Source organism: Schistocerca cancellata, chromosome 5 (assembly GCF_023864275.1).
Source record: "Schistocerca cancellata isolate TAMUIC-IGC-003103 chromosome 5, iqSchCanc2.1, whole genome shotgun sequence".
NCBI lineage: Eukaryota > Metazoa > Arthropoda > Insecta > Orthoptera > Acrididae > Schistocerca > Schistocerca cancellata.
In genome coordinates, this window is record NC_064630.1 from 521665174 (window position 1) to 521682111 (window position 16938).

Sequence of the window (16938 nt, forward strand, 5' to 3'; positions counted from 1 at the left end):
TCCAATGAACCAGTACTGGTATATTTAATAGGATCGCCACATATGGTCAATCCTGGAAAGCAGACTGTATTTGTTTCAGATATATCAGGAGACAGGGACGTGGTAAAATCTTATTAAGTTCTTTAATTGATGACTTTAGTGCAGTTTTTAGTGCTCGTAGGTTTCCTCTGTTGGTTGGTACAAAATACCGAGGTGAAAGAGAATGTTTAGGTGATAGACATGAATGCACCCCGAGATATGTAGATCTCCTTCGGACTGCAGTATCTGTATGTAGTTTGGAAATGTTTTGCAATGCAGTAGCAAAATCCTCGTCCTTCCTTCAGCCCAGTATGATGTGGAATCATCCTAATTTTTGCAACAAGAAACACCACTATAACTGCTTGTACTATCTTTTCTGCTACCAGGTGTTGCAGAGGAAAGCTTCATTTGCCGCTGGCCTTAAACATTGTACACATGCTCCCATTTCCACTGAGTGGACGAAACGCGCTGCTGTTGCATTAACTCAGCTCGTCCTGTTTCTCCACGAAATGCAGAAGGTCTTAGATACAGCGCTGTCCAGCTTTCATTCAAGTCTGACTTAAGTCGGGAAGATCACGTGGACGAAGCTGCAGGGAGAGCGCGGCGGAGACTCAGTGCACAAGATGCATAGGGACTGTCTAAAAAACAGCGCTGGAGTGTTTCCTGTATGCGATCTTAGCAGATAGGTTCAAAAAACCTGACTCGTTTCGATATATGAGAGTGGCACGAACATGATTCACCAGTGGCTGTAATCATTAACAGACGACTCTACAAGATCCAACGCTAATATGTGGCAGAATGGATAGACTTGATTCCAAATCGCAGACAGCATTTCTACCAGAAAGAGTAACGCTATCAGTGACTCATTTGTGCCTGTATACTCAATACCTCTTTTTATGCAGGATGATGGTAACATAGTCACCATGATCGTGTTTTTAATAGCGCGGTCCTTACCTGAAAGGTATGTTGTGGGCTGTAGAATCCCTCTGTGGTCAGCTTCAGATGTCGTTTCTCAATAGGGTTCCTCGAAAAGGACATTGTGTTCCCTCCATGGATTCCCAGTTGTCCTACCTGGTGAGTGTAATCCGACTACTGAAAAAAAATTACTCACCTTGCAAAGTGACTCTCATGATCAATTTAATTAATTAACCTGTCAATTTGGTAACAATTACGTGCCGCCTGGCAGCTGGAAGAGATGGCTAGGGCGCCACAGAATGATTCTTGACAAGCATTTCCTTTTTTTTTTCGTTATGGCGATATCATTCAACGAAATTTCAATCTCCCATCTACCCAAGGCGAGACAGGCTCTCACGATTTATTTCGTAAATGCTAGTGTGATATAGCATTGCAATGGTAAAAGGGGACCTGTTGTAGTGTACAATCTCTTGAATTATAGATTGTTGTTGTCGGGTGTAAAATGTTTGTATTTTTTCCGTTGTATGAGCCAATGGCGTGAATGATTGTATTCTCTAATGTTATTTCAAGTGTCTGAAATGTTTGTAATATACACGTGCGTGTGAGGAGAGGGGCGACTACAGTAATAAAGACAGTAATGGATGGAGAACCCGAAGGAAGGAGACGATTAGAACGGCCGAGAACGAGATGGAAGGACCACACCATGGGAGAAATGCAGATACTGGGTCTGGGAGATGAAGACGCAGCTGACAGGAAGGTGCGCAGGGCTGGACTGACTGAGGCCAAGGACCATCTGCGGTTTGTGTAACCAGTATAAGTCAGTAAGTTTTGATTATTTACATTAAATATTCAATTAAATTCTTCACAGATGGCAGTTTGCATATTTCTTCCGTTTTACATTTCCGTAATTTCGTCTCTTTAAATGCTCAAGTTGGGTATTTATTGTTTTATACTGACAACCCGTCTATATCTCATCTTATTCTTCTTTTGAATAGAGGGCGTAAGACGGAGTTTTAAGAGAATTGCAGTCGCGTCAGATTCGTACAGCTGTTTACTCATTAAAGCGGAAGGGAGAGCTACTTTCATAGATGTACACTTCTTGTAACAAATTAGTGTCAGTTACCGGAGCGTATAAGAATTTCTCGAGGCTTTATATTTACACATTTATGTTAATTGTTTTATGATGTTTTTATACCATTATGAAAACAATATTTTAGGTGTAATTGCTATTATCTTATCCAACTCAAAGATGAATGCTGTTACAACTGTTAATATCTGCAAAACAGAGATGTGAAGAGACGAGCAGCTGCTTCTTCTTTGTCAGTATTTGGTATAACATGACACAAGTAGCAGGGAGTTGGGGGCACAAGCAGAATTTTTTAATCAAATTGATGTGCAAATTAATTAAATTTACCAATTAACCATTCCCCGCCCCAACCATCACAGGCCGGCCGCTGTGACCGAGCGGTTCTAGGCGCTTCAGTCCGGAACCGCGCGACTGCTACGGTCGCAGGTTCGGATCCTGCCTCGGGCATGGATGTGTGTGATGTCCTTAGGTTAGTTAGGTTTAAGTAGTTCTAAGTTCTAGGGGACTGATGACCTCAGATGTTAAGTCCCATAGTGCTCAGAGCCATTTGAACCATTTTGAACCATCACAGCCCCGACCACGCGCACCCCAGCCCTTGACCACACACACCCCCACCATCAGATGACGTCACATTCCTTTCTCAGCCCGCACGTGGGCACCAGCCCCTACCCCTTCCTAACCCACCCTATTGGCGACAATTACTAATTTCGGCATGAATTTCGAATTTTGGCGGGAATTACTTTAATTAAACAATTATATGCAGTACCACCATCAATTTTCTTCGCCAAACTCTTGGCAAATGTGCATTAATTTTGCTCTAAGAGCTTACTTTCTATTCGAATATAATTTTAATTAATTTATTTAAGTTTGTTAAAATTTCATTAAATTTCTTTAAATGTCTGTAAATATGTTTAAATTTGTTTAAATTTATTATCTACCTACAGCATTAGTTTCGTGTTACGACCTCAAGAGGCTGAGATTTGCTAGCTGTATTACATGCACTCATTCAGCTCTAGACGTTAGTCTTTATTTAAACAATTAGAGCAACTACCACCATCAAGTGTGGCCGTTATGCAAAATTGCGGCTTTTGGTGGGAAGATAGGTCAATTGGGCTACTTCTACTAACCTAGGAAAATCGCGGGAAATAAAGGGCACTTGGGCTACCTCCACTAACCTAAGTCAACTCTTCCTAGAAACTTGACATAAGTCTTTATTTAAACAAATAGATGCAGTACTACCATCAAGTGTGTTCGCCATCCTCTCAGAGCCATAATGCTCAGAGCCATTTGAACCATTTGATAGAGTTATCACACAAAAACAGTGTGTGAGTGCGTGTGTGTGTGTATGTGTGTGTATAGTGTGTGACGGGGCAGAGAGAGAGAGAGAGAGAGAGAGAGAGAGAGAGAGAAAGGGAGCGAGAGGTTTAGTGCATACTAGTGTTAAATTCACCACTGGAATGGGAAAGTGTATTACTAGATGCGGCATGAAGACCGTAAGCGTTGTAAAGCGACATGTGGAGTATGTTTGTACATGTAAATCACGATGATGTTATATAGACTACTGGCCATTAAAATTGCTAGCAAGAAGAAATTCATTGGATAAATATATTATACTAGAACTGACATGTAATTACATTTTCACGCAATTTGGGTGCATTGATCCTGAGAAATCAGTACGCAGAACAACCACCTCTGGCCGTAATAACGGCCTTGATACGCCTGGGCATTGAGTCAAACAGAAATTGGATGGCGTCTACAGGTACAGCTGCCCATGCGGCTTCAACACGATACTACAGTTCATCAAGAGTAGTGACTGGCGTATTGTGACGAGCCATTTGCTCAGTCACCATTGACCAGACGTTTTCAATTGGTGAGAGATCTGGAGGATGTGCTGGCCCGGGCAGCAGTCGAACATTTTCTGCATCCAGAAAGGCCCGTACAGGACCTGCAACATACGGTCGTGCATTATCCTGCTGAAATGTAGGGTTTTGCAGGGATCGAATGAAGGGCAGAGACACGGGTCGTAACACATCTGAAATGTAACGTCCACTGTTCAAAGTGCCGTCAATGCGAACAAGAGGTGACCGAGACGCGTAACCAATGGCACCCCATACCATCACGCCGGGTGATACGCCAGTATGACGGTGACGAATACACGCTTCCAATGTGCGTTCACCGCGATGTCGCCAAACACGGATGAGACCATCATGATGCTGTAAACAGAACCTGGATTCACCCTAAAAAATGACGTTTTGCCATTCGTGCACCCAGGTTGGTCGTTGAGTACACCATCGCAGGCGCTCCTGTCTGTGATGCAGCGTCAGGGGTAACCGCAGCCATGGTCTCCGAGCTGATAGTCCATGCTGCTGCAAACGTCATCGAACTGTTCGTGCGGATGTTTGTTGTCTTGCAAACGTCCCCATCTGTTGACTCAGGAGTCGAGACGTGGCTGCACGATCCGTTACAGCCATGTGGATAAAATGCCTGTAATCTCGACTGCTAATGATACGAGGCCGTTGGGATCCAGCACGGCGTTTCGTATTAACCTCCTGAACCCACCGATTCCATATTCTGCTAAATGTCATTGGCTCTCGACCAATGTGGCGATACGATAAACCACAATTGCGATAGGCTACAATCCGACCTTCATCAGAGTCGGAAACGTGATGGTACGCATTTCTCCTCCTTACACGTGGCATCACGACAACGTTTCACCAGTCAACGCCGGTCAACTGTTGTTTGTGTATGAGAAATCGGTTGGAAACTTTCCTCATGTCAGCACGTTGTAGGTGTCGCCACCGGCGCCAACCTTGTGTGAATGCTCTGAAAAGCTAATCATTTGCATATCACAGCATCTTCTTCGTGTCGGTTAAATTTCGCGTCTCTAGCACGCCATCTTCGTGGTGTAGCAATTTTAATGGCCAGTAGTGTAGGTAGAGGTAGATTGTTTGGGTGTTAAATCATCACACAAAAGGGAATAAAAGTTGGGTAGAATATGCAATAAAGATCTCGCGATGGAGAGACGATGCAGCAATAGCCAAAACAGTCACAGTGTGAAGAGTAGAATTTACCGAGAGGAAGGTGCCCCTCTGTATGGGGTAGATTCCGCCAGCGGTGAGCGTCAACGGCCTTTGCCCTCGAACCATGACCAGCAGCAGTGCCTTCTGAAAGCTGATGTTGGTGTCTGGCCAGTCGCAGCTGTACGCAGCCGTGGACACAAGCTCCGCCTAAAAGGAAAGAAAATAGGGCCATTTTTTAGGGAATGGGGCAATTCGCTACAATGTAGATCAAATGTACAAAAGTTAAAAAAATCATAAATTTATATATTCCCATAAATTAAATCCTCTTTCACTCATTCTCGGTCACAGTCTTCGATACAATCGTACTATCACCCAGGCTATAAACATTGTCTTAGTTGTAAGGGCCTCAAATTAGAGTACAATAACAAAGAAATAGTTGAAATAAAACTCAATTTATTGTAGGTCTATAAGAGGCGAGCAAAAAGTGTCTGTTTGAGGACACTTCTGCAGCATACATACAACGCAGTATGTGATGCAGGTGTATAAGCACTGACATGCAAGGGGTTAGTGTGACATTGTTGTCTTTCCGACGCGTGTGCGGTAGCTGCAGTGATGTGAACAATGTCGACTTCCTTACCAAATGTTCCCAAACAGGAACAACATACTATTCTTCTGTTCTTGGCTGCCGAAGGGCAAAGACCGGTAGATATCCAGCGGAAAAAGAAGAATGTGTATGAGCGAGTCTGCAGAAAAATAATATCGTGGGATGGTGCGCCAGTGGTGGTGTTGCTTCATGGTAACGCACCTCCCCATAACGCAAGTATCGTAACGCAGAAGTCACGCCAACAGAAGTATGAGACACCCGAGCACACGCCGTGATCTCTTCCCATGCGATCTCTTCCCATGCGATTAAAAAAAAGGCTTCGAAGTGTCGACGATTATTCTCGAACGAGGACGTGCAGCAGGCCGTTACGGACTTCTCCATGCAGCAGGACACAGTGTTTTACCAAATGGGTGACTTCAAGCTGGTGCGTCGGTGGAATGATGGCATCAGTGCTCACGGTGATTTTTCCTGGTTGGCCTACGACTCTAGACTCTAAGGCCTTCGAACAGAAACTTTTTGTTCGGTCCTTATAGTCGGCTTATATCTTAAATGAAACAATAAATCTCTATGAAACACCCACATCGACAAAATATTAAAATCTACCGTTCAAGAATTTAAGAAGCGAGTTAAATAGTCACGGAATTGTAAAAGCCGTACCACATTCATTTCATCACTTATCGGAATAGAAGCGCGTCAACTGCTAAACTATCATCTGCACTCTTTCCTCATAATGAAATACAGTACACTGAAATGCAGTCCACTGAAATTTATGCGCCACAAACACCATACATTGGTAACGAAATTGCATTCCCTGTATTATTCAGATGACGATGCACAAGCCGCGCGGGATTAGCCGAGGGGTCTCAGGCGCTGCAGTCACGGACTGTGCGGCTGGTCCTGGAGGAGATTCGAATCCTCCCTCGGACATGGGTGTGTGTGATTGTCCTTAGGATAATTTAGGTTAAGTAGTGTGTAAGCTTAGGGATTGATGACCGTAGCAGTTAAGTCCCATAAGATTTCACACACACACGATGCACAACGTGTGATCTATACCGGAATACATATAATGGATGTGCGAGTACAGATCGTAGACGTATAGTCGACGACATATGGAAGTTTTGGTCTGCCCGTGAGCCTGCAAGGACAGCTGAATGGTAGGGCGACCACTCGCGATAAGTGGGAAATCCGGGTTCGAGTCACGGTCCGGCACAAATTTTCATTGTCATTCCATTCTACAGCTGATAGTAGTCATTATTTGCAATTGCGAATTCATCTGACGTGATACATTGGAAAGTCCTCTATCTGGATCACAAAGCCGTTTGTCATCACGCATTGTCCCGTCGGTAGGCTAATGAGAATGATCTCAGATTTTCTGAGTAGCTGGGAGGATATATGTCAGAGTACGGCCTCATTTTTCGCAGCTTATTGTCGGCCACTTCCTGACACACTTCGTTTCACTAAAACATGACTCCGTTGAACAGCGAAGTGGCAAGATGTACAGTGATGGTAGATCGAGCTACGGTAATTTTAGCACTTGCTTCTTTGACTCCGACAGTAATTTTTTCCCTGAATTCCGACGAGCCCTGTTATACAAAAAATTTACCCTCCCTCCTCCAGAAATTTATCTGAGGAGGTTTAATTTCCTCACAGAAAGTCTTAACTGGAACAGCTGCAATACAATCTGCACGTGATTCTTACAGTCTCATCCCAATATACTCGATCAGAATCCCGAGAAAGGGGCCATATATTTAAAAAAAAGTGTTCGGAGTTCAGAAGTTTCGTGTAATGATGGGACTGTTGAGTACCGGTCTTAGAAGCAGCCAGCTGTTTCTTCCCGAAGCTGAAGTGCAGGTTCAACGCGACATTCATTTGTCAGCCGTTCACCGACCTAGCCGGGCTGGAAGATCGCTGCGTCGTTTGGATGAAATGTTTTTGTTCAGCGAAATCAGACATTTTTAATGGATATTCCACGAGTTTATACTTAATTATGAAGATTTATGTCATTATTTAATTATCAATTAACAATTGGTTTTCGTTCATTAGCTTCTTACCGGAATGAAAGCTAGAAAATTTGAAAATGCGAGCGAAGAAAAGGATAAGTTTCTAATTCCACGACATTTCGCCTTCTTTTACAGTCCGTCTTTAAGTAATATTTACTATGTACTATCTTCGCGATTCAGCCTTATAATCCAGCTTCTAGCCGCAACTCCATCTTTGGACTATTTTACAAGCGACAGTTGCAAAATGCCGTTATTTACTCTGAGAAAATGAAAACTGATGTCGAAAAGTTTCGAAGCCCCTTTGTTGCAATAGCCACGCATTATGTCAAAGAGTGCTAATGGTGCAATTTGCCAACAGGGGTCCATAGACTGTTGATTTACAATTTTACCAATAGGTCAGCTGCCGGAAGATGCACAGGAATGAAGAAACAGGTTAGTAAGGCAATATCGCCTAAACTTTGCGCGTGAAAAATATGGTGGGTGCCTTGCGGAGACTTCTAGCAACAAGCAATCCCTATAATTCTTATTTGTGGAAACCATCTCCAAGGAAAGTGAAAACTTTGTCGTAGGAAGCTGTTGCCCTGTCGGTGCCTACTGCAGACGATTACGAGGGACCAGATGGTGCGGGTGATGAAGGTCATAAAAATGTCGAAGAGGAAGAATATGAAGAAGGAAATGAAGATGAAGAAAGATGAAGAACAAGAAGCACAAGAGGAAGAAGATTAAGGAAACTTAGAGATCTTTCAGATTTTGTTACCAATATATATTTTCTGTAATAAAGAGAATAACAGAGCAATTTCATAGTAAAGTTTACCATTTAAATTGTAATCGAAAACATTTTCTGTCGACTTCATTGATTTTTTCCATGTTATTGTCGCAATATTGGATCCGTCATTTTGAATTTTTCAATTTTGATACAAAAATACAACGTGTACAACTTCACTTCCACCATTTTTCCCCCAACATTTGAGGTTTTAATGAAACAAATTGGTCACACATGTATCATTCAAAGCATTTTCCATCGCTGGCCACTACTTTCTCCCATCTTTCGGGCAGTGTATTAATCTCACGTCGAAAAAATTGTTCATCTTTTGAAGCGATCCCGAATCGCTCAATTTGTGACTTCTTCATGAGATCGGAAGCGTTGGCCAGCCAGGCCATGCGCCATTGATCCAAACATGTGATAGTCGGAGTGAGCAATGTCTGGAGAATACGGCGGGTGGGGTAGGACTTCCTATTTTAAAGTTTCCAAGTGCGTTTTGACCTCTTTTGCAACGTGGGGTTGAGCGTTGTCGTGCTGCAAAATCACTTTATCGTGTCTCCCGCTGTATTGTGGCCGTTTGTTTTTTAATGCTCTGCTCAGTCGCATTAATTAGGTTCGATAACGAGCACCTGTGATTGTTTCACTTGGTTTTAACACCTCATAGTGCACGACGCCGAGCTAGTGACACCAAATGCAGAGCATGATCTCGGAGCCGTGAATATTCGGTTTGGCCGTCGACGTGGAATCATGGCAGGGATATCCCCATGATTTTTTGCGTTTCGGGTTATCGTAATGAACCCATTTTCGTTCCCGGTCACACTGCTATGCAGAAATCCCTTCCGTTTTGGCCTCTCAAGCAACTGTTCACAAACACACAAACTCCGTTCAACGTCTTTAGGTTTCAGCTCACACGGGACCCAAGTTCCTGCGCATAGCTTTGAGACGTCTTGAAATGGCTTGCTGTGTCACTCCCATTAATCGTGCCAATTCTTCTTGAGTTTGACGTGAGTCTTCAAAAAAAAAAAAAAAAAAAAAAAAATGGTTCAAATGGCCCTGAGCACTATGGGACTTAACATCTGTGGTCATCAGTCCCCTAGAACTTAGAATAACTTAAACCTAACTAACCTAAGGACATCACACACATCCATGCCCGAGGCAGGATTCGAACCTGCGACCGTAGCAGTCCCGCGGTTCCAGACTGAAGCGCCTAGAACTGCTTGGTCACCGCGGCCGGTCGCGAGTCTTCACTCAGTAATATCTCCAATTCTGCATCTTCGGAAACATTCTCTCTTCCACCACTATGCCGGTCTATGCCGTTAAAATCACCGTTCTTGAAGCGTTGAAACCACTCATGACCCGTTCTTTCACTTATAGCGTCCTTGCCATAAGTACCTGTTTTCTTCATATTAAAACAAAACAGTAACACCTCCCGCAAATGACGAGAATTAGGCTCGTAAACTGACATTTTCGATCAAGAACAACTTTATGATACAGACACAAATCGAATAATGTTTGAATGAGGTTATGTTGACCGAGGTTCATGCTAACTGCCTGACGTCTGCGTTCGGTTTCTTTCGACCGTTGTCGCCACCTATCGGCAAACGGTAGAAGCAGAGTTGTACACCTTGTAGTTATCAGAAGGGTTAGAAACACCATTACAGCCATTTTTGCCTATATGGGAGGAATTTTGAAATTTTGGCCAGGTTTTCAGGGTTCTAGCAAACTGTGCAGCGTTTTATTAACATTGTGCTCTCAATGTACTGCCACTTTTCGTGCTGGAAGAGAGAGAAGAAACAGTTTAGAAGTTGAACGCGTGACTCACCTGCTCCCGCACGCTGTGCGCTCCCACACAGTAGAGCAGCAGCTGCATGCTGACCGCGGGGGCGCAGACCAGCACCTTGAATAGGGCTCCGCTCTCATCACTCTGTGAACACACGGCCGCCCTTTAGTATCTGGAACGTTGGCAAGGAAGTGTTTCTAAGTCATCAATCAGACTTTCGAGTGGTTTCATACTGTCCTCCATACTTTCGTATCTTGGACAAAATGGTTCAATTAGCTCTAAGCACTATGGGACTTAACATCTGAGTCCCCTAGACTTAAAACTACGTAAACCTAACTAACCTAAGGACATCACACACATCCATGCCCGATTCAGGATTCGAACCTGCCACCGTAGCAGTGGCATGGTTCCGGACTGAAGCGCCTGGAACCGCTCGGCCACAGCGGCCGGCCTCTTGAACAAATGTTACGTCTTTACTTAAGGAGGGCCGTCTTGGAGCAGGAGACGTATTTTAATTTCCACTGTCTGTATTTTTATTTATTTATTTATTTGTTGTTCCGTGGGACCAAATTAAGGAGAAGTCTCCATGGTCATGGAACGAGTCAATACATGAAATTATAACACAATATTAGAAACAGATAAAATGAAATATAAAAAAACACATTCAGGTGACAAGTCGTAAGTTTAAATGAAGAAAATCAACAATGTAACATTGGAATTTGCTTAATTTTTTAGCTCTTCCAGGAGCTCCTCGACAGAATAGAAGGAGTGAGCCATGAGGAAACTCTTCAGTTTAGACTTAAAAGAGTTTGGGCTACTGCTAAGATTTTTGAGTTCTTGTGGTAGCTTATTGAAAATGGATGCAGCAGAATACTGCACTCCTTTCTGCACAAGAGTCAAGGAAGTGCATTCTACATGCAGATTTGATTTCTGCCTAGTATTAACTGAGTCAAAGCTGCTAACTCTTCGGAATAGGCTAATATTGCTAACAACAAACGACATTAAAGAAAATATATACTGTGAGGGCAATGTCAGATTTCCCAGATTTTTGAATAGTGGTCGACAAGAGGTTCTCGAACTTACACCACATATAGCTCGAACAGCCCGTTTTTGAGCCAAAAATACCCTTTTTGAACCAGAAGAATTACCCCAAAAAATAATACCATACGACATAAGCGTATGAAAATATGCGAAGTAGACTACTTTTCGTGTTGAAGTGTCACTTATTTCAGATACTGTTCTAATGGTAAATAAAGCAGCATTTAGCTTCTGAACAAGATCATGGACATGGGCTTTCCACAACAGCTTACTATCTATCCGAACGCCTAGGAACTTGAACTGTTCCGTCTCGCTTATAATATGCCTATTATGTCTGATCAAAATATCGGTTCTTGTTGAATTGTGAGTTAAAAACTGAGTCTTACTGTGATTTAGCATCAAATTATTTTCCACAAGCCACGAACTTATCTCATGAACTACATTATTTGTTACTGTTTCAATATTACACACAAGATCCTTCACTATCAAACTGGTGTCATCAGCAAACAGAAATATTTTTGAATCACCTGTAATACTAGAAGGCATATCATTTATATAAATAAGAAACAGCAGTGGCCCCGGCACCGACCCTTGGGGAACGCCCCATTGGGACTGAACATCACTACCACTCTCAATATTGCGGAGAATTACCCTCTGCTTTCTGTTCTTAAAGTAAGAGGCGAACCAATGGTAAGCTACTCTCCTTACTCCATAATGGTCCAACTTCTGCAGTAATATTTTGTGGTCAACACTGTCAAAAGCCTTCGTTAAATCAAAGAAAACACCTAGCGTTCGGAACCTTCTATTTAATCCGTCCAAAACCTCACAGAGAAAAGAGAATATAGCATTTTCAGTTGTTAAACCATTTCTAAAACCAAACTGAACATTTGACAGCAAATTATGTGAATTTAAATGCTCTAGTAACCTTGTATATACAACCTTGTCGATAACTTTAGCAAACACCGATGGCATAGAAATAGGTCTAAAATTGTCAACATTATCAATGTCTCCCTTTTTATAAAGTGGCTTCACTACCGAGTACTTTAATCGGTCAGGAAACCGACCACTCCTAAAGGAAAAGTTACAGATATGGCTGAGAGCTGGGCTAACATACACAGAACAATACTTCAGGATTCTGCTAGATGCCCCGTCATATCCATGAGAGTTCTTGGTCTTTAATGATTTAATTATTAACTCAATCTCCCTCTTGTCAGTATCATGGAGGAGCATTTCAGGTAACAATCTCGGAAAACTTTTTTCTAAGAGCGCTATATGATTCCCTGTTGGGACTAGGTTTCTATTTAGTTCACCTGCTATATTCAGAAAGTGATTATTAAATACTGTACATATATGCGACTTATCAGTAACACGGATATTCCCACTACGCACTGATTCTATATCCTCGACCTGACCTTGCAGACCAGCAACTTCCTTAACGACTGACCATATGGTTTTAATTTTATCCTGAGACTTAGCTAGTCTATCTGCATACCACATACTTTTTGCCTTCCTAATAACATTTTTAAGCACCTTACAATACTGTTTGTAATGGGCTGTTGCATTTAGATTTTGACTGTTTCTAAAGTTTTGATATACAGTAATTGCCACTTTGTTCTACAAGATATTCTTATCCCTCTAGTCAGCCACCCAGGCTGCCTGTTTGTGCTAGTACCCTGTTTTAAACGTTGTAACGGAAAGCAACTTTCAAAGAGCACGAGGAAAGTCTTGAGAAAAGCATTATATTTATCGTCTACTGTATCAGCGCTATAAACATCTTGCCACTCTTGTTCCTTTATAAGGTTTACAAAGATCTCTACAGCAACTTTTAAAGTTAAAATTTGTGCATCATGATCTGAAAGGCCATTCACCTTTTTGCTAACAGAATGCCCTTCTAGTAATGAGGAATGAACAAAAATGTTGTCTATGGTTGTTCTACTGTTCCCTTGCACTCTCGTTGGAAAGAATACGGTTCGCATAAGATTATATGAATTAAAGAGGTCTACCAGCATCCGCTTCCTTGCTCAATCACTTATACAATTAATATTTAAGTCACCACGTATAACTAACTTTTTGTATTTCCTATAAAGTGAAGCAAGAACCTCCTCTACCTTTAGCAAAAATGTTGTGAAATCGGAGTCTGGGGATCTATAAATAACAACAGTTAGAAGTTTAGCTCCGTTAAATTTAACCACACCTGCAAAACATGCAAACACTTTTCCAGTGCAATACTTTGAAACATCAATTGACTCAAATGGGATGCCGTTTTTCACATACATGGCTACTCCCCCACACCGCAAAGAGCTCCTCGAAAAGCTGCCAGCCAACCTGTATCCTGGCAAAGGAAGCCTCTGAATTATCTCCTTATTTAAGAAGTGTTCAGATACACCAATAATTTCAGAGTCAACATCTATAAGCAGTTCACTAACTTTATCTCTAATACCTTGTATATTTTGATGAAATATACTAATTCCCTCATTACTCGGATACCTAAGCTTTGTCAAAAGTGATTCCCTTTTTAGAGAGACTTCCCTTAAGCAGGAATACCTATCAGCTGACTTCAATCTAAAAAAGGTGCAGTTCTAACACCCACTACTACAGGAATTTTCCCATGAGTGATCCCACCAACCCCACCTATGCTGTCACCTATAAGCTTTGCCAACCTCCCCTTCCCATACCTGTTGAGGTGCAGGCCATGTCTAGTGAAACCCGTCCTGCTGATAGACTCCACCGACACCACTGAAATGTGACCCATGCCTTCTGTCATCAGCGCACCCCCAAGTCTCATGTTATTACGCTTGACGGCTGTATTAAGATGAGGCCGATCGTGACGCTGAAACAATTCCACGAAATGCACATTCGTGTTGCCAGTCTGAGTGGCTATCTTTTCAAGGTCACCATCTATGTTATACTCCCCATCCCTATCAATACTATTACCAGCCCCACCCACAATCACTACCTGATCCTCTTTAGTAAAATCCCTACATAACCCCCCTATGTTAACAGTCACCTGAGCCAACCCTGCATTAGGCTTCACAATGCTGGTGACCTGGTACTCACTCCCCAGCACTTCCTGCAACTGATGGGCTACACCTCTTCCATGAGAACTACCTAACAGCAGAACATTCTTCTTCCTCTTCGACTTTGCAACTGTTCTAGGCACAGTAACTACTGAGGTCTGCTGCATACTTCCTACATCTACAGCTACTAAGGATTCCTCTCCACTAGACTCTGACAGTTGGTCATATCTATTGTAAACACCAATGGTAAAACTATCTGAAAATCTTCTTCTCCTAGCAGATCTCTTGCCAACAGCCAGCTCCCATTCCCCAACCCCGTTCTCCGTCCTCATCCTATCTAGCTCCTCCTGTGCGTTTTTCAACTGCACCTTAAGGGCACAGGTCTTATGCTCCTGCTCCTCTATCAACTTACTCTTGCTACATAACCTGCAGTTCCAGGAGAGGATCTCACCAGAATGCCCACTGGCTTCCCCACTGCATTCCCCCCAGTGAAAACACTTCGAACAAGTCTCACACCGCAATCCACTACTCACGAACCTATGGCAAAGCCCACACTTCTCACTCATGGTAAAATTTTACTTTTTCTAAGTTCCGCTACTACAATAAGAAGATGTTAAAAACCTGACTACAATAATCACAAACTTACTCTACAAGGGAAGAAACTACTATTATTAACAGTATTAATAAACAACAAATGTGAATATAACAAAAGACTAATACAGAAAGAGAATCAAACGTCTAATGACACAGTAACGAAGCTGAAAACAGTTCCCAAAAGGTTCTTCTGAAATTATTTCACCAGTAAACACCAAGAACACCGGTTGAAGACTACTAAAGTTCCTAAATAAACCACTATACACAAACAATTAATTGGTACTTAGCTTTCGATGTGCCGCTACAGCTGCAACTGGTCAGCGTGGAATGTAAACACAGGCAAGAGGTTAAGTTGCTCGATACGAAACACTCACAAATATCGGTCACAACACAAGAAAGGCAGAGGTGAATGAAGAAACCACTAATACGTCACTTATATAGTAAACATTATCACAAAAACCGTTAAAATATGTATCTGCAACCTAAAAATATATGAAAACTTAGACAGCGATCTCACACGCAGTCACTCGCTTATGACGGCACACCAATTATTTACAAATAAACTCATAAAATTTTATCAGCATGACCAGGAAGGATTCAGGATTCACAGTCATAGCAGTGGAAGTTCAAAACTACAACGAAATAAACTTTTTTACATGTGAAATTTCATCATTTTTTGTTGCTATAGGTACACTTTTCTTCGTAAGTAAGAGAGATTCTTCCATGACTTTGGCACAGCATACAAACCACACTTACAGTTGTATGAAACTCTAGCATTTTCCAAATCTATTAAAAACTGTGGAAAAAATTTAGATAATTAACTATAAAATTTGAATTTTTTCTAAACATGAAGTTCAAAATGTAACAGCTCATTCAGTTTTCTTAAATTAAATAACCTTTTTAGTACAAACCCCCTCACTCCAAAAAAAAAACTGCATATAAAAGGGGATAGGTCTGATGCTAACAACTACCACCCAATCTCACTTCTGACAGCTTTATCCATAATTCTTGAAAAATTAATGTATTCAAGAGTAACATCACCGATCTGTAAAAATGAAGTACTAACAAAATGTCAGTTTAGTTTTCAGAAAGGCTTTTCAACAGAAAATGCTGATTATGCTTTCACTGATCAAATAATAAATGCATGGACTAACAGAACACCAGCCACTGGGATGTTTTGTGATCTCTCAAAGGCTTTTGATTGTGTGAATCATGAAATTCTCCTAGATAAGCTTACGTATTGTGGTATGAGCGGGACAGTGCACAAATGGTTTACTTCATATTTAACAGCAAGAATGCAGAAGGTCGAAATTAAAAGTACAGATAGTTTGCAAAAATCAGCAGAGTCCTCCAACTGCGGAAGTATCAAGAATAGTGTCCAACAGGTTAGATTAGATTAGATTAATACTAGTTCCATGGATCATGAATACGATATTTCGTAATGATGTGGAACGAGTCAAATTTTCCAATACATGACATAATTAAGTTAATTTAACAACATACTTAAGTTAATATAACAACTTTTTCATTTTTTGTGTATTTTTATTTTTATTTTCTTTTTATTTTTTTTATTTTTTCTTCAGTCTTGGGTCTCTAATTGTTCTCAATATATATTAATGACTTGCCGCTCTGTATTCATGAAGATGGAAAGTTAGTTCTTTTTGCTGATGATACAAATATAGTTATCACATTCAACAAGCAAGAATCAGCTGGCGAAATTGTAAATAATGTCTTTCAGAAAATTATCAAGTGGTTCTCTGCAAATGGACTCACACAAAATTTTGAGAAAACACTATTTATTCAAATCTGTACAGTAAATGGCGTAACTCCATTGATAAATATAGACTATGAACAGAAGTCTGTTGCTAAGGCAGAATATTCTAACTTTCTGGGTGTGTGCATTGATGAGAAATTGAATTGGAAGAAACACATTGATGATCTGCTGTAACAGTTACGTTCACCTACTTATGCTGTTAGGGTTATTGCAAATTTTGGTGATAAACATATCGCTATTGTGCCTATTTTCATTCACTGCTTTCATATGGCATCATACTTTGGGGCAATTCGTCGTTAAGAGAGAAAGTATTCATTGCACAAAAGCG

The 16938-nt window shown here is 41.5% G+C and overlaps 1 protein-coding gene across 1 annotated transcript in view; it reads right to left on the reverse strand.

The window, feature by feature from the left end:
• Nucleotides 1-16938, reverse strand: part of LOC126188644 (odorant receptor Or2-like) — a 63056-nt gene that overhangs the window by 19687 nt on the left and 26431 nt on the right. The window contains exons 3-4 of the mRNA XM_049930246.1: nucleotides 10230-10331; nucleotides 5092-5247 (exon numbers count right to left, since the gene is read on the reverse strand). Coding sequence (XP_049786203.1) covers nucleotides 5092-5247; nucleotides 10230-10331 — 258 coding nt within the window. The remainder of the gene's footprint in view (nucleotides 1-5091; nucleotides 5248-10229; nucleotides 10332-16938) is intronic.